The 18381-nt window shown below is 37.4% G+C and overlaps 1 protein-coding gene across 5 annotated transcripts in view; it reads left to right on the top strand.

Annotated features, from left to right (window-relative positions):
* The window catches only part of CHM (CHM Rab escort protein), a gene marked incomplete at both ends in the record, with an annotated part of 181278 nt that overhangs the window by 99309 nt on the left and 63588 nt on the right, over nt 1-18381 (top strand). For all 5 annotated transcript variants that reach the window (XM_079727338.1, XM_079727337.1, XM_079727334.1 and 2 more), the window contains one exon: nt 16857-16934. In XM_079727338.1, coding sequence (XP_079583464.1) covers nt 16857-16934 — 78 coding nt within the window. The remainder of the gene's footprint in view (nt 1-16856; nt 16935-18381) is intronic.

Genomic DNA, 18381 nt, shown 5'->3' with positions numbered 1-18381 from the left:
CTTCCCTGGCCAAAGATTGAGCCACTAACGTGTCTTGCAGATGTGTACTCTTGATCAGGAGGAACCTAGTAAGAGTGTTCATTATGTTTGTTACCACCAATACATTGGCAGTTTTTGTGCATTCTTTGGTAGCCATGTGCGTTTTGTCTAAACACCCATACACTGTCACACACACTCAAACACACACACACACTCAGTCACTCACTCACTGGGTCACAGTTACTGAGTTTTTTACCAAAGACCTAAAACGAATACTTTTTTACATGAAAAGTTAGGAGAGCGTTGACTATAAATTTGGGCTCTCTGTTTTATCATATGCAAATTTAGAATAAAAATTAGAATTCATTTAATAAATGCATGTACTGAATGCTTTATACTAGCTCTTCTGTAGGTGCTAGACGTACATTGTTGGAAACAGAACGTCTCTGGTGGGGTGGGAATGTTGAAGAGTGTTGGATGGAAAGACAGTAGACAAAATTTAAGAGAATTATATGTGCTGTGCACAAAATACAGAATGATATGGAAGGAAGTGACTGTTGGTCGGGGCAGGGAGGTGCCCCATTAGATGCTGTGATGGTCAGGGAAGGCCACTCAGGGGGTGGCATTTGAGTGTAGTGACACCACAGATTGTACCGTTTCAGCTTTCGATGATTTGAGGAAAGATTCTAGGCAGCGGGAACTGTGTCAAAGGTCTAAGTTGGGGTCTTCTGAGTTATAGAAAGGTTAATATGACCAGGGCACAATGAGCAAGTTAGAGTGGACTTTGTGACAGTACCCCAATTGAGGCCATGGGTGAGCGTACAAATCACTGCTACCTGCTCTTTGTAGCATCTCTGTGTCCCAATAATTTCTTATATGCAAACTTTCTATCTTTTGAAATATGATTTCCTGTTTGAGGATTACTTTTTGACTTCTGTGGAAAAATATGCATCATGTTTAATTTTCTTTATTGGTTTGATGTAGTTGTATGATTCAACAGCTTTGATGATAGGACCTCAGCTGAAGGTCTAGAGAACTTTAAAAAAATAATAAAATGAAGCATTAAATCCAGGACACAGAATGTTCTGTGTGTAAAAATAGATTAAATAAGAATAATATATTAATGTGAGCCCTTGCCATTTTTCCTCTGATCTCCCTCCAAAGCTGTCAGGGCCTTGTGCCCAGTATTTATCTTAAGCGGCAGAGAAGGTCTCTTGCCACCTTTAGGAAAAACTCAGGTTAAGGCAAAGACCTACTGTTCATTTTTCATATATATTGAATAGAATCCCACATTTATAATTTTAGAAATGAAAACATTGCCTTACATTTTACATTAATGAATTTAAAGAATATTTTCAAAGATTCTTTGTTTTCAAATTCTCAAGCATTAATACAGTTCAGATTTTATTCTTGTAATTTCAAAATTAGTACAAATGAATATGTATAAAATATTTCTTCCATTTTGAAAGTAAAGAAATTAGATGAAGAGATACTTTCTGTTTTGTTGGATTTGTCCTGGGAACATTATATCCACACAGTACATTTTTCTTGTAGCAACAGATGCAGTAACCCTGAAGTCTATTTTCTTTCTTGTTAACATTAGTTTTTAATTAGAGAAAACAACTAGTTGGAGGCAGTTACTTTCTGTGAAGTGTAATGAAGATTTATTTTGGAAGTGACCTTCAGTTTATTAGCTGAAGCAGTAATCAGCAGAATTAATAGAATAATCAAATTATATACAAACTCATAAATCATCATGAATAGTGCTGTCAAAAGTTCAACTAGTAATGGGTCCTATTGTTTTGCAGCTGTATTAAAAAAAAAATTACCACTGCTGATTCCTACGTTGATAGGCACTGAAATTGGATTTTTAAAGGCTATGTAGGATAAGGGCTACCAGCCAAAAATTTTCACAATTTTATCTGTAATACAATTTGATGTCACCAGGGCAAAGTTGAAAGTGAGTACAGTGTTGGTGTGCTCTCAGTAAAATCTAAATCACTGTTGGAAGCAGTACTCAATTAGACTTCTATCAGTTTAAATGTCTATTGTTTGGGGTTAATGGCATCAAAGAGTTAGGTTATGCTCCAAATATATACAATTATCTGAATAATGTATTGGATAGATATTATGTTGCTTTTATGAATTTTACTTGAGCTTGTTATGAACAAGTAATTAAAGTGGCAGCTTAATATATGAAACAGAAAAAATACATCTCATTAAACTCAGTGCTTCTTATTCTTCAGGAACTTATTTACTTGGATTCGCATGTTCTTTTTAACTTAATTACAGTGGGACAAGTGGGAAATTTCTTGCTGCTGAGCTTTGTATTTTTTACAGTTGCATGTATGGGAATGGTAGATCTCCACCACTCATAGCTGATGATACTTAAACTCTAACCACAGCTTTGTGCAGTCAAGCATTACATCTGTCAGAGCCTATTAAAATAAATTTATATTTGAAAAAAATCCGAGACTTTGTGAACTTAGAAAACAAGTTGTCATTTTTTCTAATTAATGTGCAGTATAATTATTTTATTTTGTATCTTTGAAAGTGACATTTTTCTTTTTTTCCTTTTAGTTTGACAGAGGAAGACATGTTCACAAGTGAGGAAAATTGTCCTTATTCTCTGTCATTAGGCAGACCCAGATGTGAATTTCACATGAATGACCATTGCTTATTTTTCAAATTTGTATTTTCATTGTGTTAATTTTAATGTCTGAAAAGTACAACGAATATCTCTGTATTAAATAGTAAATAACCGAAGTATAAAATGTGTTAGCATTCTAAGTAAGAGGAATTCAAAATAAGGTTTAACCTTTGATTTAACACTGCCTCTCATAGGTAGATTTTTTTTTAATCTAAAGGAAGCTGAGATAATTCACAAGCCTTCCCAAGATTCCTCCATTACTTGTTACAGTCAATTTGAAATGGAAACACCCTACTTGTTTTCAGAAAAATAAATTGTGGCCACCTCAGAACATCAAATACCTTTCCCTTTTTCAGTATCTTCTATAGCTAATAAAATGAATGAACACTGTCAGAATTCTACCAATTCTGTTAACATTTGCATTTTGCTGTCTTTAATGGATTTCTTTTTCTTTTAGAAGATCCTTATTTTAAATTGTAATGAACAACATCCTGAATAATAGTCGTTTAACATACAACATTCATGACAAGGTAAATAAAAATATCAAAAGAAAACTTAGTGAACAACTGAGGCATAGGGATTGCAATGACAAATGTCTCCAGGGACCAATCAGGTCATCGAAAGGAAGTGAAGTTGGGAAGGACATGTTGGGAGTGATAGAGACCACACTGAACTGTTGAGCACAGGATGCATCTAAAGGGAGTAGCTGCTATAGGACCCTAAGTCTGAATTGCAGACCCATTGTTGTCAGATGTTCTCTTATTCAAAGAAGCTAGAGATCCAGATCGTTTTTGCCAAGGGAATTTTTTTTTAACTGTGATGTCATACAAAACTTATCTACAGGTGGATTTATCCTGTGGACTTCCAGTTGGCAACTCCTTGCTATAGGTAAATGACAATTTTTATTTGTGCATTTAAGAGGCTGATATTTTTCACCAAATTGAGATTTTTCGAAAATTATTATAGCCATTCTAAAATTCTTCTTCATTACATCAAACTCTTAGTTAGCAACTGTGGTAGGTAGTGTATTTATACCATGCACATACCATTTCCGAAGTCTAGACTTGGATTTTGAGTTACTATATAAATTGAGCACCCCTTAAGGAAACCACAAGCATTCCAGCGATATTTTTCTTGTCACAAGTTGACAGCCTAGAAATTCTGGGGTTAACCTTTGACTCTGTCCTAATTACTGTGTTATTTCTTCTCAATTTCTTAGAGTTATGCTTTCCTCAGTTTCCACTCTTCTGCCATGATCCAGGACTTATCACTTAACTGGGTTCCTGCTGTAACCCTTAGCAGCCCTCCTGCTCCCAGTATCTGCCACCTTCATTGAGATGACATGTCACTTCCAGTGGCATTCTGTTGTCTGCCACATCAGATCCAACGCTTCTACCTACCTTTTAACCCCATTCCATAATCATTTGATCCTTCAACTCCTTCTTGTCATTCCCCAGTTTGTACATCCATTCAGTTATTCAGATATCTATATACATTCTCACCTTTCTACATTTCCTTATATTTTCTCACCTTTTAGAGTCAGCCCCCACCCCTAACAGCCTACCCTTTTCCTCTTCCAAAGCTTGATTCAGGGCCAGCCATCAGATCTTCCAGTACCTCTGGCTGCAAGAAGCTGTGTGCTTTTCAGCAAGTAGTTTAACTTCTCTGATGTTCTGTAACAGGGAATTGGTCCAGCTATTGTAAAGGTTTTCTCTGTTTCTGTAATTCTGCCTCCTCCAACATGTTGACCTTTTCCTTCTCTGAACTCACTTTTAGAATGCTTTTAGTCTCTACCACATAATATAATCTTCAGTTTTTCTCTAGTTATTGCGCTTAATAATGTCATTTGTCTCATATGCTTAACAGAGGGCTAAGTCCATGACTCAATACTTTCGCATCTATTGCAAATTAGTGCAGGGCAGGTAACTGGTTGGCTAATTTGAGCACTTTCAGTCTCATAACACAGCCAGAGGTGAATCATGGCTGACAGCTCTACCTTCAGGTCCCAGGCCAGTACCATTAACCTTTGAACTGAGAAGGTTTGCAGGCCATTTCTAGGATTTGCCCAACAGAAGTGACTCTACTTTGTTTTATTTTACTAATATGAATTGCCAACAAAGGAAAAAAATGAAAGGATCTGGGATTGCAGAGGCCTGGATCACTTTTGTGTGTGAACCATCTCAGTTTAAAATGTGACAGGCTTGGGCAGGGGTTCAGGTTGGGAGGGGCAGTTGAAGGAAATCAATTGCTTTGGTTTGTAGAGGTGTAAAGGGTGCATAGTTTAAAGAAGGAGCCCAAGGAACCACAGAGGAATAAGGCTAACTATTCGACTTGAGAGTCAGTTTTGTAATAAATAGCTAAAGGGTGAAGTTATTGAACATATAACCCACAGGAGGAAAGAACATGGTTTTTGTGAGGTAATTATACCTCAGCATCTAACAGGGTTCTTTGAGAGGGGTAAATAAGGTGTGAACAAGGCGGAGCCAGTGAACAGTTTAGATTTTCAAAAAGCCTTTGATAAGATTTTATACCAAGACTGCTTTAAAAAAATGTCCTCTCCCCATGGGGTTGGGGATAATGTTTAGTCATGCATAGAGATCTAGCTTAAACACAGGAAGGAAGAAACAAACGGGTGGTTTAAATGAGCTCTTACTTGTATGGAGAGGTTTTTACAGTAGGCTCTCCTAAGAATCAATGTTTAGGTTTTTTTTTTTAACATCTTTTTAAATGATTGGGGGGGTCAGCATAGTAACTCTCCCAGTTGCTTCCCAATTTATAGTTGACACTGAGAGCTCGTAGATAGTAAAATACTAAGCTGAAGAGTATTAGCTGAAGGACTGTTTCACAAGGCAATGTGAGAAGGCAGGAAAATAGCATGAAAGACTATGTCTGAGAAGATGGCTGTGCACATATTTTTCAGCTCATGAAAGGGATCCAGGAGTCATTATGTAGGGATCTCTGAAGATATTTGCTTTGGGTATTCTTGTGTCTACATTCAGAAAGACTTACATAATACTTGACATAATCATAAAGGGCATTAGAAATAAAAGAGTATATTATTGTCCTGATTGAAAATTGATGCCTTTTTACCTGTGTTATTTGTACAATTTGAGTTTTGAAGAGTACGCAGGAAAATGGATCAAGGGTTTGAATAAGGATTATTCAAACGAGATGAGTATGTCATTTACAGAATGTCAAACAGAGAAAGTCTGAGAAAGGAGATTAATCAAAAGAAATCTCATGGAGAACATAAGTTGGTTTACTGTAGACTTGTTTGCTACATCCCAAAAGTTTGAACAAAAGGCTTTCTTTTGAATTTGAAAGATCTATTTTTAAATGAATTCGCCTTAGCAGACATGTGGCAAATAAGAAACATGAGGCTATTAGCCTGAGTGTTCAGACTGAAAAATTCAGTTTTATCAAGAGCTTAGTTTATAATATGTTTAAAGAGTAGTCAGGAAACACCAGTGATTTTTCATTAAAAGCTCTGTGGATGTCATTGTGATGGGCTGTATTGAAGAATCATTGAGTTGGCATGGTGATTCTGGCCCTTTTACAAACCAGGGAGCCATTTTACACAAGAACTGTAGATACAGAACCTAGGTTGTGACCCAAGCGTATAAATTGACCCCCAGTATTTTTGGAAGACTTTATTTTTTAAAGATTGAATGAGGACTTGTACTCTATAATTTATGCTAATTTATTCTGAGCCCCTGGTGCAGTTATTACATACAGATCAGTTTCTGTCATCCAATACATATAGTTTTATTGTGACTTTTCCCACAGAAAGTTAAATTTAAGGACAGCTGGAAAAGCTGGAACAAAAAAAAGAATGAATCATCTACAGAATGTCACCAAGAACAGAGGAAGCTAGATATATGGCTAAGATCTATAAAATAGGGGCAGTTTCTGGGAGTGAGTTTTCTGAAGGCTATGTATTGCTTTTTGGCAGCTTTTTCTAAGTTAAGCATGATGATAATGCCTTCCCAGAGTGACGGCAGTGCCTAAAGGGCAATCCATCTGCCCACAACCTTTTCAGTGAGTGTGAAATTTGCATCAAAAGACCCACTAACTCAGATACTTATACCATATAATTTCTTGAATCATTAATAATGCTGTGCCCTTCCAGGCCCATGGTAACTCCTTGAAAGCACAGAAACTAATCCGTTCATTGTGCCCTCCTGTGTAGAAATTAATATTAAGTAGTAATTTTGATGAATGGTCAGGAGTTAGTGATGGTTGAGTTTGTAACAAATAGCTGACTCTAATAACCACACCTCAGGTGAAGGAAGAGGGTTTCTGCAGAAGCCCTTCAAAGCGCTGCTTGTACGGGAAGACTGTACCAGACTTGAGCAGTTGAATTTGATTGTTACACACTTCAGAGGGGAGAGTGCTCTCATGGATATGTGCATTACCTTAAACTTGTCTTCAGGAAGATATCTTCCTGCTATATCTAGTCCATCAGCAATTCTTGTCAGCTTTATGTCTCAAATATGTCCCCAGTCTCTCCACTTCGTCTCTATTGCCATGACCCTGCTTCAGGCCGCCGTCATCTCTCGCTGGTCTACTGCAGACATAATTGGCCTCCCCTTTTTCACTCTTGCCCCCTTGACAATTATCCAGACAGCAACCAGGCTCATTTTTTTAAAAAAATACAAGTCTGATTGTGTCACTGTCCTGCTCAAAACCTTCTGGTGGCTTCTCATTGTTCTTAGAATAAAATTCAATATCTTTGCTGTGGCCTTTGAAGCCCTGCATGGTCAAGACCTTGGCTATCTCTGTGACCCCATTTCATACGATATTTCTCCCTAAGTCACTACATTCCAACCCCACTGGTACTCTCTCTCTTCCTCAAATACATCGAGCTACTCTGCACTTCCAAGTTTCAAATTTGCTGTTTCTTCTGCTTAGTATATTCTTTCTCTAGATCTTCACATAGTTGATGTCTTCTGGTCACCTACGTCTCAGCTCAAATATCAGTTCCTCAAAGAGGCTCTCCCTGATTATCCTATCTAATGTTCCGACCCATGTATCACCCTCACGTTATCCTGTTTTACTGTTTCAGAACACATATCGCTGTTTACTATTACTTTATTTATTGTCTCTCTTGTGTACTAGATAAGTTATGTGTCAACAAGGACAGTGTTTGTGTTGTTGACTTTTATATCCCTAATATCCAGAACTACAGCTGATGCATAGTAGGCCTAGTTTCATAAATATTTAGGAATGAAGAAGTAAATCTCAGCGCTCATCAGCATCAGCAGTTCTCTTACAACTGTCACAGTTTCCTCTGGGGAAGGTAGTTGACTTGACCAGGTACCTAAGTTGCTTAAATTGTATTAGAAGAAACTACAGGCCTTGAACACCTGGAGGCAGATTCTCATAGTAACGGCAGTTTAGCCTTATAAACCCCACATGAGTGGTACAGTCTTTAATCATTGTCCTCTTTGCTATAGAAGGTGATAGCCAATAAAAGCTACAATTTATTGAATGTTTATGGTGTATCAGGCACAGAATAAGCACTTCACAGGCATTAGCTCATTTAATCCACACAACAACCCTATATGATAGGTTTTATTATTATCCCCATTTTACAGTCTTGAGAACTGAAGCATAGTCACACAGCTAGTAAGTGGGGGAATCCAGATAGGTACCTAGGCAGCCTGACTCCAGAGGTTGACCATCCACATGGATTGCACAACCACCTCTAAGAGGTGATCTCTTGATCTCTGTGCAATTTGTACATCATGACTGAGATTTTACACTTGACTTTTAGTGACCTTTTAGTTTTGGTGATCACTGCTTGCCAAACAAGTTCCTTTGGGTTCTATCACCATGACCAATATCATCATACTGGGTCATACTGGATCACTGTGAATGAGACCACGCTGTAATGGAGCACTCATTTGAGGTGTTTTTGTTTTTTTTGTTTGTTTGTTTTTCTTTCTTTTTTCATGGTCTTGCTGCATAGTCTAAAACTTCATAGTAATGAATCCCAAGAACTTATAGCAAGGGATGAGGCCTAGCTTGGGATTGTTATGAACATAACTGTTTCCTGAGGCTGCAGGAATCATTCCCTATTGTGTAGCTCTTGCTCTCAAGAAAGCATTCAGTTCTGGGCCAATAGGAAGTCTATGCTGAGTTGGATGACACTAGCTTCAGTTGTTGGGGAGATATTGAGTGGAGGGGGGAGATGATGCTGTGACTTACATGCTGCCCAATTTTGTATTCCCAGGAGACAGACCAACTACAGGAAAAATGCATCATTCATTTCTGACACCCATTATACAGTCACCCTCCTTCTCCCTACTTCCTGCTGGAAGAAAGTAGAAAAAAAGGGAAAAAAGGGTGGTAGTATAAGTAAATTCCCTGCTAAGTAATATAAATATGTAACCAGTTAACATGATGTAGTAGTATAAATATGCAATGTAAGTATGTAACCCATAAACATACTATATTCTATGTAATATATATTAAAAGTATGTGTGTGTCAACAGCACTAAGACGTTTGGGACCCACTGTGTGTATGTGTGTATTTAAATGTTTAAAAATAAACACATACACCTACATGTAAGACTCCTCACACAGGTTTTTCAGACCAGCAGGCACTGGTTAAACATGATGGAAAGCTCAATATGCTACTTTAAATGTAGTGCTCTGATAGATGTATGTGTCTGAATATAGTTACAAATAAGTAACTGCAGTTGAACTTTGTATAGATAGATGGAATCACTGAAGCTTGTCTGTCTCTCATGAAACTTAGACTTGCCTAATTACTGTTGTATGGAACTTCTGCTGTATCAGTACAGGTTAAGCTGAAGTGTCACTACAGCACAGTGATGATGATCAGTGGTCACTCAGAACTCTCTTATAATGGACTTTTTTGTTTGGTTTGTTTTTAATGGTATTTGATAAAGTGTTTCAAATGTATTTCTGTAGTGACTTTTTTTTGATAGTATTACCTACTGTATTTAGTATGTTTGTAGATGTTTTTTAAGTCCCATAAAACGTATACTTGCTTGCCTCTTAGCCCCATAGTACACTCTAGAAGGTAGATGTACAGAGCTGTCTTGCCAGGCATTATGTTAGGCCCCAGGATGGCTGATATGAACTGGGAAATCTGGGACCTGACTGGCATCATAGTCATTGATGTTCACCATCTTTGGCAGCTTAATTGTCCATCAAAAGGCATGTTAACCCTTGGATCACTAGGCTGCCATTTAATGCACTGGAAGAAAACGTGTCTTGTAGAACCTTATTACCTCCCAAAGAATTAATGGTAAAGTGTTTTCTTTCTACTAACAGCACTTTCTCTGTTTAAAAATCTCTAGCTTACCAATATATACTTTATAAATCACTTTTTAAAATGTGAATTGCAAAGTATTCATAATTTGCTAGGTACTCTAAAGATGAGTACTCCCATGGTTATTCTTACTCTGAGCTATGTTCTAACTAAAATGAAGTCATACATAATCCATTTAACATTAAAGATAGAGAATAAACATGTACTTTTTAGGAGACAATGTAGAAATTGAGGAGTTATTTTACTCTTTGTAATAATCTTTACAACTCGTCAGGAATTAGAACAATTCTAAGAGTAACTTTGACTGACTCCGTGTTGCTTTCCTTCATAACACCAAAAAAGATGGTACTGACAGTGAAGCAGTTTGTATGATGTTTAACTGAGAAGCCACTGGGGCCAGATCGCCTGAGTTTTTATTCAGCAGTACCGTTTACTAAATGACCTTAAGCAAGTCACTTGACCTCTCTTTCCCTCAGTTTCCAAATCTCTAAAAATCTGCCTCATGGATTTGTAGGATTCAATGTGTTAATACATGTAAAGCTTCTGGCATTTAGTGAGCACTCAGTGCTAGCCATGATGATTATTTGTATTATTGTCATTATTATTGACTGTGTGCACCAAAGACCACTATGTAGCCAACAGTTATTTCTTCACTTCTCATGTAATTCCCTACTTCTCATGTAAATGAGTTTTGAATGCAGCTCTCAAGAACTGCCTGCTGTTGTGCTTCTTACCCATTCATAAAAGAGTTCCTCAGTGGCTCATTACCACCAAGTAGCTCTCCCCTAACCACAAACATTTTTTAAAAAGACTAAGTGTGAAAATGCTTCATAAGAATATCACACAGTGGAGTTTTCATCAATCCCATCATTTTGCCCGGCACTTTTTACAAAACACTGGTTTTTGTCACTTGGGCACTAGGTACATTGATGAAAATACTGAAGTGAGAAAGAACAAATGCCACCACTGTGAGCAACACATAGCTCCCCTAACAGGTAAACCTGCTGTAGGGGAAAAAAGGCCAGTGAGAAGCAGTATGAAAAACACATATACATACAACTGTATGCTTTTGCAGTTACAGACACTTATAGAAGATATCAAGTCATCTTTCCAAGAGCACAAAATACTTCCTATGTTCTCATTTAAAATTAAAAGGAAATTTGTTGGATTATCATGACAGTGTCATTATTGTACTTCTTCCTCTGTAATATTCACCATCATGCTCACAAACCAGTTCTTAACATCTTTACGTTCTTATGTTTCTTCCATATAGTATATGTCCACTGTTAATAAATCATGTTTTTGAAAACCTGGTAATTTTTTCATGGCTTACTAAAATAAATATAGATGCCTCTATTACATTTTATATTTAAATGTATTTTTCAGAGGTCTCATTTACCATAAAAACTTCATAGAAATGAATTTTCAAACAAAAAGATACTTGATAATATTATATACTAAAGTAGCAATATGTTTCATAAACAAGTGCAATATATAATGAAAGGAGGTCTCTGTAGAAAATTGCATTTCATTTTAGTTAAGTGGATTTCTCATGCTTTTGATAAACTTGTAATCTATGACATGTTTTATGCTTTTTTAACCTTATACAATCTCTGACTAATTCTGAACTTGATCCCCTTGCCTTTCTCGCAATCTGCGAAGATACTTAAAATTGTTTTTCCCCAGAGGGGGAATTGATGTGTGTGTTGGGGGTGGGGAGAGAGAGAGAGAGGGAAAGAGAGAGGGAGAGAGGGGGAGAGAGAGAGAGAGAGAGAGAGAGAGAGAGAGAGAAGAGGGAGAGAGAGAGAGGGAGAGAAAGGAGGGAGAGAGAAAGAGGAGGGGGAGAGAGAGGGAGGGAGGGAGAGAGAGAGGGAGAGAGGGGGAGAGAGGAGAGGGAGAGGGAGAGAGGAGGGAGAGAGAAAGGAGGGAGAGAGAGAGAGAGGGAGAGAGGGAGGGAGAGGGAGAGAGAGGGAAAGAGAGAGGGAGAGAGGGGGAGAGAGAGAGAGAGAGAGAGAGAGAGAGGAGGGAGAGAGAGAGAGGGAGAGAAATGAGGGAGAGAGAAAGAGGAGGGGGAGAGAGAGGGAGGGAGGGAGAGAGAGAGGGAGAGAGGGGGAGAGAGGAGAGGGAGAGGGAGAGAGGGAGAGAAACATGTACCAGTCTAAGTGAAATGAAAAACTCCACAGGTCAGTTGGTAACAGCTCATCTGTAGCTACTTAAGAGGAAGTTGGAAACACTGGTGCTACTATTCACATGAAAAAGATATCCCCAGGCTAATGAGAATGCTAATCATATGGTTCACACTTTTAACTTGCTTGTCCATATTGGGGCCTTAACCTAATTCAGCGTATTTGTTTTTAGTGGGCCAGTAACATTTCATGTGCATATGATCTTCAATATCATCAGGAAATTGATGGTGAAAGTTGGGCTGTTTGTCGTGATCACATCAATTTCACTGTATCAGTATTCCCTTACCAATAACAGGAGGCAGAATATCACTTGAGAAATGTAGCTAAACAGTCCAGCAGAAATATGACCTCATCTAACACTCTTTAGAATCTGAGTACAATGTCTCAAATAATACCAGGTGAACCAACGCAGGTAATAAATAGTTTCATAATTTGATATGTGACTGGTGAACAAGATTAGCAAGGAGAAGAGAATATCTTGTAGCTAATGTCCTGGGTACAATTTGCAGTCTAAAGGGTTTCTGAACACATGAAATTTTGCTTGCTTGCTCTAGTGTGCCATTTCTTGTATTAGTCTAAATTTTTCAATGGGAAAAAAAACCCTGATTTCTTCGTTGTTCTATACCAGAAGGGATTATTACCTAACTTAATTAGCTTGGTCATAACTACTAAAATGATTGAATTTAGAAATACAATAAGAATATGATGCCATATTTAGAGAGAGTCACTTATCTGTATCACTCATTTATATTTTTCATTATAATCTGGTTATGAAATATTTTAAGGATGTTTCAGAAAGCACAGATAATAATATACAGACCAGCCATGTAACCACTCACGGTTTTGCCAAATCTTAACATTTTGCCATATTTGCTCTCAATATATTTTTAAAGAAACTGAGCAATTGAAACCTTCAGTGTAACTTTCACTCTTTCCCTTCTCAGAGATAACTACTATCCTGAATGAATTTCATGTTCATAATTCCCTTAAATATTTGTTTACTTTTACTACATGTATATGTGTCCATAAATGATATTGTGTGTGTGTATATATATATAGTATTATTTTGCATATAAAGTTTTAAAACTTTTTATAAATGATATCACTCTGGATATATTCTTCCCCAACTTGCTATTATCGCTCAATTTTTATGTTTTTGCCATATATCCCTGGTGATAGATGGGGCTGTAGTTCATTCATTTAAATTGCTTAGAGTATTCTGTAGTACAATGTGAGAGATTAAGCCAACTGTACAGTTAGAAGGTGTAGTCCCCACAAGACCCCCCACACTTCTGACACAAACTGCAAGTTTGGGGGATTCCCAAAACGACCCTCAGTTTTGATAGTTCACCAGAGGGACTCCCACGACTCACTAAAAGCTGTTAACTCACCATTATGCTTTATTTTTTATTATTATTATTTTTAATATATATATATTTTTTAATTTATTTATTTATGTTTGGCTGTGTTGGGTCTTCGTTTCTGTGCGAGGGCTTTCTCCAGTTGCGGCGAGCAGGGGCCACTCTTCATCGCGGTGTGTGGGCCTCTCACTATTGCGGCCTCTCCTTGCAGAGCACAGGCTCCAGACGCGCAGGCTCAGTAGTTGTGGCTCACGGGCCTAGTTGCTCCACAGCATGTGGGATCCTCCCAGACCAGGGCTCGAACCCGTGTCCCCTGCATCGGCAGGCAGACTCTCAACCACTGTGCCACCAGGGAAGCCCCACCGTTATGCTTTATTACAGGGAATGCGTATAGCTTGAGATCAGTCAAGGGAAGAAGTGTGTAGGATAGATTACAGGGCGGTTCCAAATGTGGAGCTTTCAGTTTTCCTCTCCCCATGTTATTCTCCTCTTATTGATGTAAAGCACTATGCACAGAAGATGGCTAATCAGGGAGGCTCAGCGGAGCTTCAGTGTCCAGAGTTTTCATTGGTGCTCCATCACTCAGGTGTGACTGATTTGCCCATGGGGCTGATCTCAGTCTCCAGCCCCACCAGAGGTTAACTGAAATACCACAGTTCCCAAAGTCTCCACCCTAAATCACACTTTGGTCTTTCTGGCATGACTATTCCCCACCCTAAGACTCTGGTGTGGCCAGCCCTCCCCCTAAGTCATATTGTTAGACTGTCTGGTGACCCAAGGGCCACACACAAACAAGGACACTTCTTTCAGGCTTGGCATTCCAAGGGCTTAGAGATAACTTCCCAGAAACCAAGAACAAAGGCCGGACGTCTTTGTGGGCCAGGTTAAATTCTTTACTACACGTATGAATATACCACATTTTCTTTTGTTCGTTCTCCTCTTGATGGACATTTGGGTTGCATGTGATGTATATCAAGTAGTACCTATATTTATTTATTTAATGAATGCTTTATGTAATACTGTATGACAGGCACTGTGTAGCTTCTTTACAAATATTAACTCATTTAATTCCCAGAAGAATCCTCTGTGATATAAATACTATTATTCTCATTCTACAGATGAAGAAAATAGGATACACAGAGGCTAAATACCTTGTTCAGGGTCACACAGTCAGTAGGTGGAATAGCTGAGGTATAAACTCAGGCAGTCAGAATCCTTCCCCATAACCACTATGTTTTGCTGTCTAAAAAAAATGCAGCAACAATTATTTTTATACACGTCTTCTTTTGTATATGTGTCTGAGAGTCTTTGTAAGTTTTATGCCTAATAGAATTGCTGCACTGTAGGCGTATGCATCATCAACTTTATTAGACATGGCCAAATTATTATCCAAACTGATAATTTTAAATAATTTGTAAGATATTTGCACATATCTTTCCTAGTCTGTGGCTTTTCATTTTCTTTTGTTGTCCAGATGTTTATAATTTTAAAATACTTCATTTTTTTCAAGATTTTCTCTATGATTTTGCTTTTTGTATCTTATTCAAGAAATATTTCTTTACCCTGAGCTCAAATGTATATCCTCCTATATTCTAGAAGCTTTGCCTTTTATATTTGTACCTTTCATCTACCTGGGATTGATTCTGAATATGGTGTAAAACAGTTGTCTCAAAACCACTTGTTCAATGGTCCATTCTTTCCCCATTGGTCTGTAATGCCACCTTTGTCATAATCATATTCATATACTTATAGGTCTTTATATTAGTTTGCTATTGCTGCCATAACAAATCACCACAAACTTATTAGCTTAAAACCATACAAGTTATTATCTTATAGTCCTGGAGGTCAGAAGTCTAAAATGGGTGGGCAGGGCTATCTTACTTCTTGGGGCTCTAGGAGAGAATTTGTTTCTTGTCTTTTCCAGCTTATAAAGGGCCCCTACATTCCTTGGCTTGTGACCCCCTTCTAGCAGTAGCATCACTCTGACCTCTGTTTCCATCCTCAAAATCTTCACTGACTTTGACCCTTCTGCTTCCTTTTTTAAAGTACTTTTCCGATGACATCGCACCCACTGGGATAATCCAGGATAATCTCTCCAGCTCAAGATCCTTAATTTAATCACATCTTTAGAGACCCTCTTGCTGTGTAAGAGAACATATCCACAGGTTCCAGGGATTAGGATATGAACATCTGTAATGGGGGCATTGTTCAGCCTACCACAGTCTTCTTCCTGGACTTTCCATCATTCTTATGTTTTTAATTCATCCCTTTTAAGCATACCCATTTTATAATCTCTGATAGCTCTACTATCTGAGTAAAGTGTTTTGGGAATCTAATTCTGCCGTTTATTGTGTCCAATAATTCTCACTCAGGATAAGATGTGTTTCTTCATCTGTTGTATAATTTTAGATTATAAAGTCATCATAAGGGAACTCTGTGACAATCCATGTGGCCTGGGTTGAGGTCATATTGCTCCAGAAAGTTTTAGCAGTTGCTTCCACCAAGTTTCCAGGAGGTACTACTGACCCAGAGCCACTTTAATGATGTTTTATTGGTTAAAGGTTTCTTGGATAATGTAGTAGTGTAATTTCAAATTTCCAACCTATGTGAGAGCAGACCACTGGTTATAAATATAGAGGTATATATATCTTCTTCCACACAGGGCTTTAGGTAAAACAATTTCTTATGTTTTCTCTCTCTTGTAGTCATTGGATTTTCTACTTTGATCACCTCTTCACTGAGTCCTTTTAAGGATCCAGATGTTGTTAGAGAATATCTCATTCTCTACTCCCTGCCTTGTTTGGATCCTAAGGCCTCTCTTTTCCCTACATGGGTGGGCATTAAAACCCCAGCCCTTAGATTCATGAGTTAGGCAAACTCCTTAGAGCTTCTGTAGCATTAGCTCTTGTGCTTACTGCTCTGGTTTTCAGTTCCCGGTTTAGTTTTTGCTTACTTTTAATGGTAAATCTCCAGAGCTTTCCCTGCTTGTTTCTTCCTTAACATTTCTTTGCGGTCACTTCTGTTGGGGGGGGGGGGTCTCATTCATCACCTTTTGAGGCTATTTGTAGCCTATGTATCTCAGTAGCTGATTTGGTGTTGGGGGTAGCTGAGCTTTGTTTAGGGACACTTTTGGCTTGGTCTGAATTCTAGGCTTCCACGTTGTATTATTAGCACTATTACCTGTGCTGCATTAAAATATTACTAATCTTACCTCTGAGAGATTCTTAATACCATGATAGAAAAGGTAATAAATTGTCAAAATCTTTTTTCTCTAAGACCAATTAAATTTATTAAATGTTAGATATTTAAAAGAATATTATGTTACCCTAATTTTGAACTCAAGAATTCTAATCCTCATTTTCCTATTCTCTTCCTAGGATGTGTGCAGTGTTTGGTGGAATCTATTGTCTTCGCCATTTGGTACAGTGCCTTGTCGTGGACAAAGAATCTGGAAAGTGAGGATGATATAAGTTACCTTCCTATATTTACATCCCAAACACAAGTGAAAAATGCTAAAGCCGATTTTTAAAAAATGATTCTTCAAAGATCCTCCTTGGAATTAATAGCATATCAACCTTGATTAAAAGTAATTTGTGTTTACATCTTCCAGAACAAGGAAAGTGAGTTCAGAATATAGAAACTAAATTAATTTCCCTACAATATGACTATAGCTCCTGATCATCCAAGCTTGGAAGACAGATCATTTCAGCTGCCGGGGTTGGGTGATGAGTGATGTTAGTTTTCCTTATAGCCTTACCTCCTCTAATTGATTTTCATCAGATGACAACAAAGCCCTCTGTTATTGCATTTTTAAAAATGGAGCTTACCTAAAGACTCATCAGATTAATCTTTGCTGATAATGCATGTCACTCCAAGAGAAAAGACTTTAATGAGTTTTTAGGTAGATTGTTGTCATAAATTATGCTGCCCTGTTATCTGAGTATAAATTCTTTTACAACCGTATGAGGTCTGCAGTCTGATTTAGGATTGAAATAAGGATGTACCTGCTTTTAAAGAAAGCTGAGCACAGTCTATTTATCTGTGTATTTTTATATTTCAACTATATTTTTCTAGGATTTATTATTTAGTTACTAGCATTTTCTGTTGTCTAAATTACACTAAATAAGTAGTATTCTTTGCTATCTGGGTTTTACATTGAAACTTAAATGGGTCAACTGGATCGAGTTTTAGGAGCTATTTAATTTGCTATGTATTTTTCTTTTTTGTTATATGTTCTTAAGCATATACTGACTTATATCTCTTGTGTGACTGTTTTTAGGGGTATATAAAGAAATAGTATTTTTCAGGTCATAAAATACCTTAATATCTTGAACTGGAAGCTTAAAAATATAAGTTTTAAGCTGTTTTTTTTTTCATTTTACAGTAATTCTGTATAGTCTAAGTGGCATAAAATGTCTGTTAACTTCTTAAAAGCCAGTTATAGTGCACCGACTAGTATTTCAAGATATGGTGGAGAACAAATTCAGCTAGAATATGTAATAGTTAAACAGTGAATTTGCTTTAGAAAAGTAATTCTCTAGTATAAGATAAAATAGGCACATCATTTAAAGGCTTATAATTTACTTATAGCAATTTAACAAAAAGGTACTACGTAAATGAAGCATGATAATCTACAGTGAAAAAATCCACCCTGAAGGCCCAAGGTACTCATATATTGATGCATGAAGGGCTCTGTGGAGGTTCATGAAGGAATAGTTGTCTTTATGACTCTTAGAGTCATTTTTCCTTATGCATTCATTTTGAAGCATGAGTATGTACCCATGATGTAAAGGCAGATAATGAATTGCTTGTTTGGTGTTTATTTACTTAGATTCTTTTACCTTTTGGGGGCCTCATTCCAGTCCTACACGTTACTTTTAGTGACATGAAGAATTTGCATGG

The sequence above is a fragment of the Hyperoodon ampullatus genome (assembly GCF_949752795.1).
Source record: "Hyperoodon ampullatus genome assembly, chromosome: X".
Lineage (NCBI taxonomy): Eukaryota > Metazoa > Chordata > Mammalia > Artiodactyla > Ziphiidae > Hyperoodon > Hyperoodon ampullatus.
Note: the sequence above shows the minus strand (reverse complement) of the source record. Positions and strands in the feature narration are given on the sequence as shown.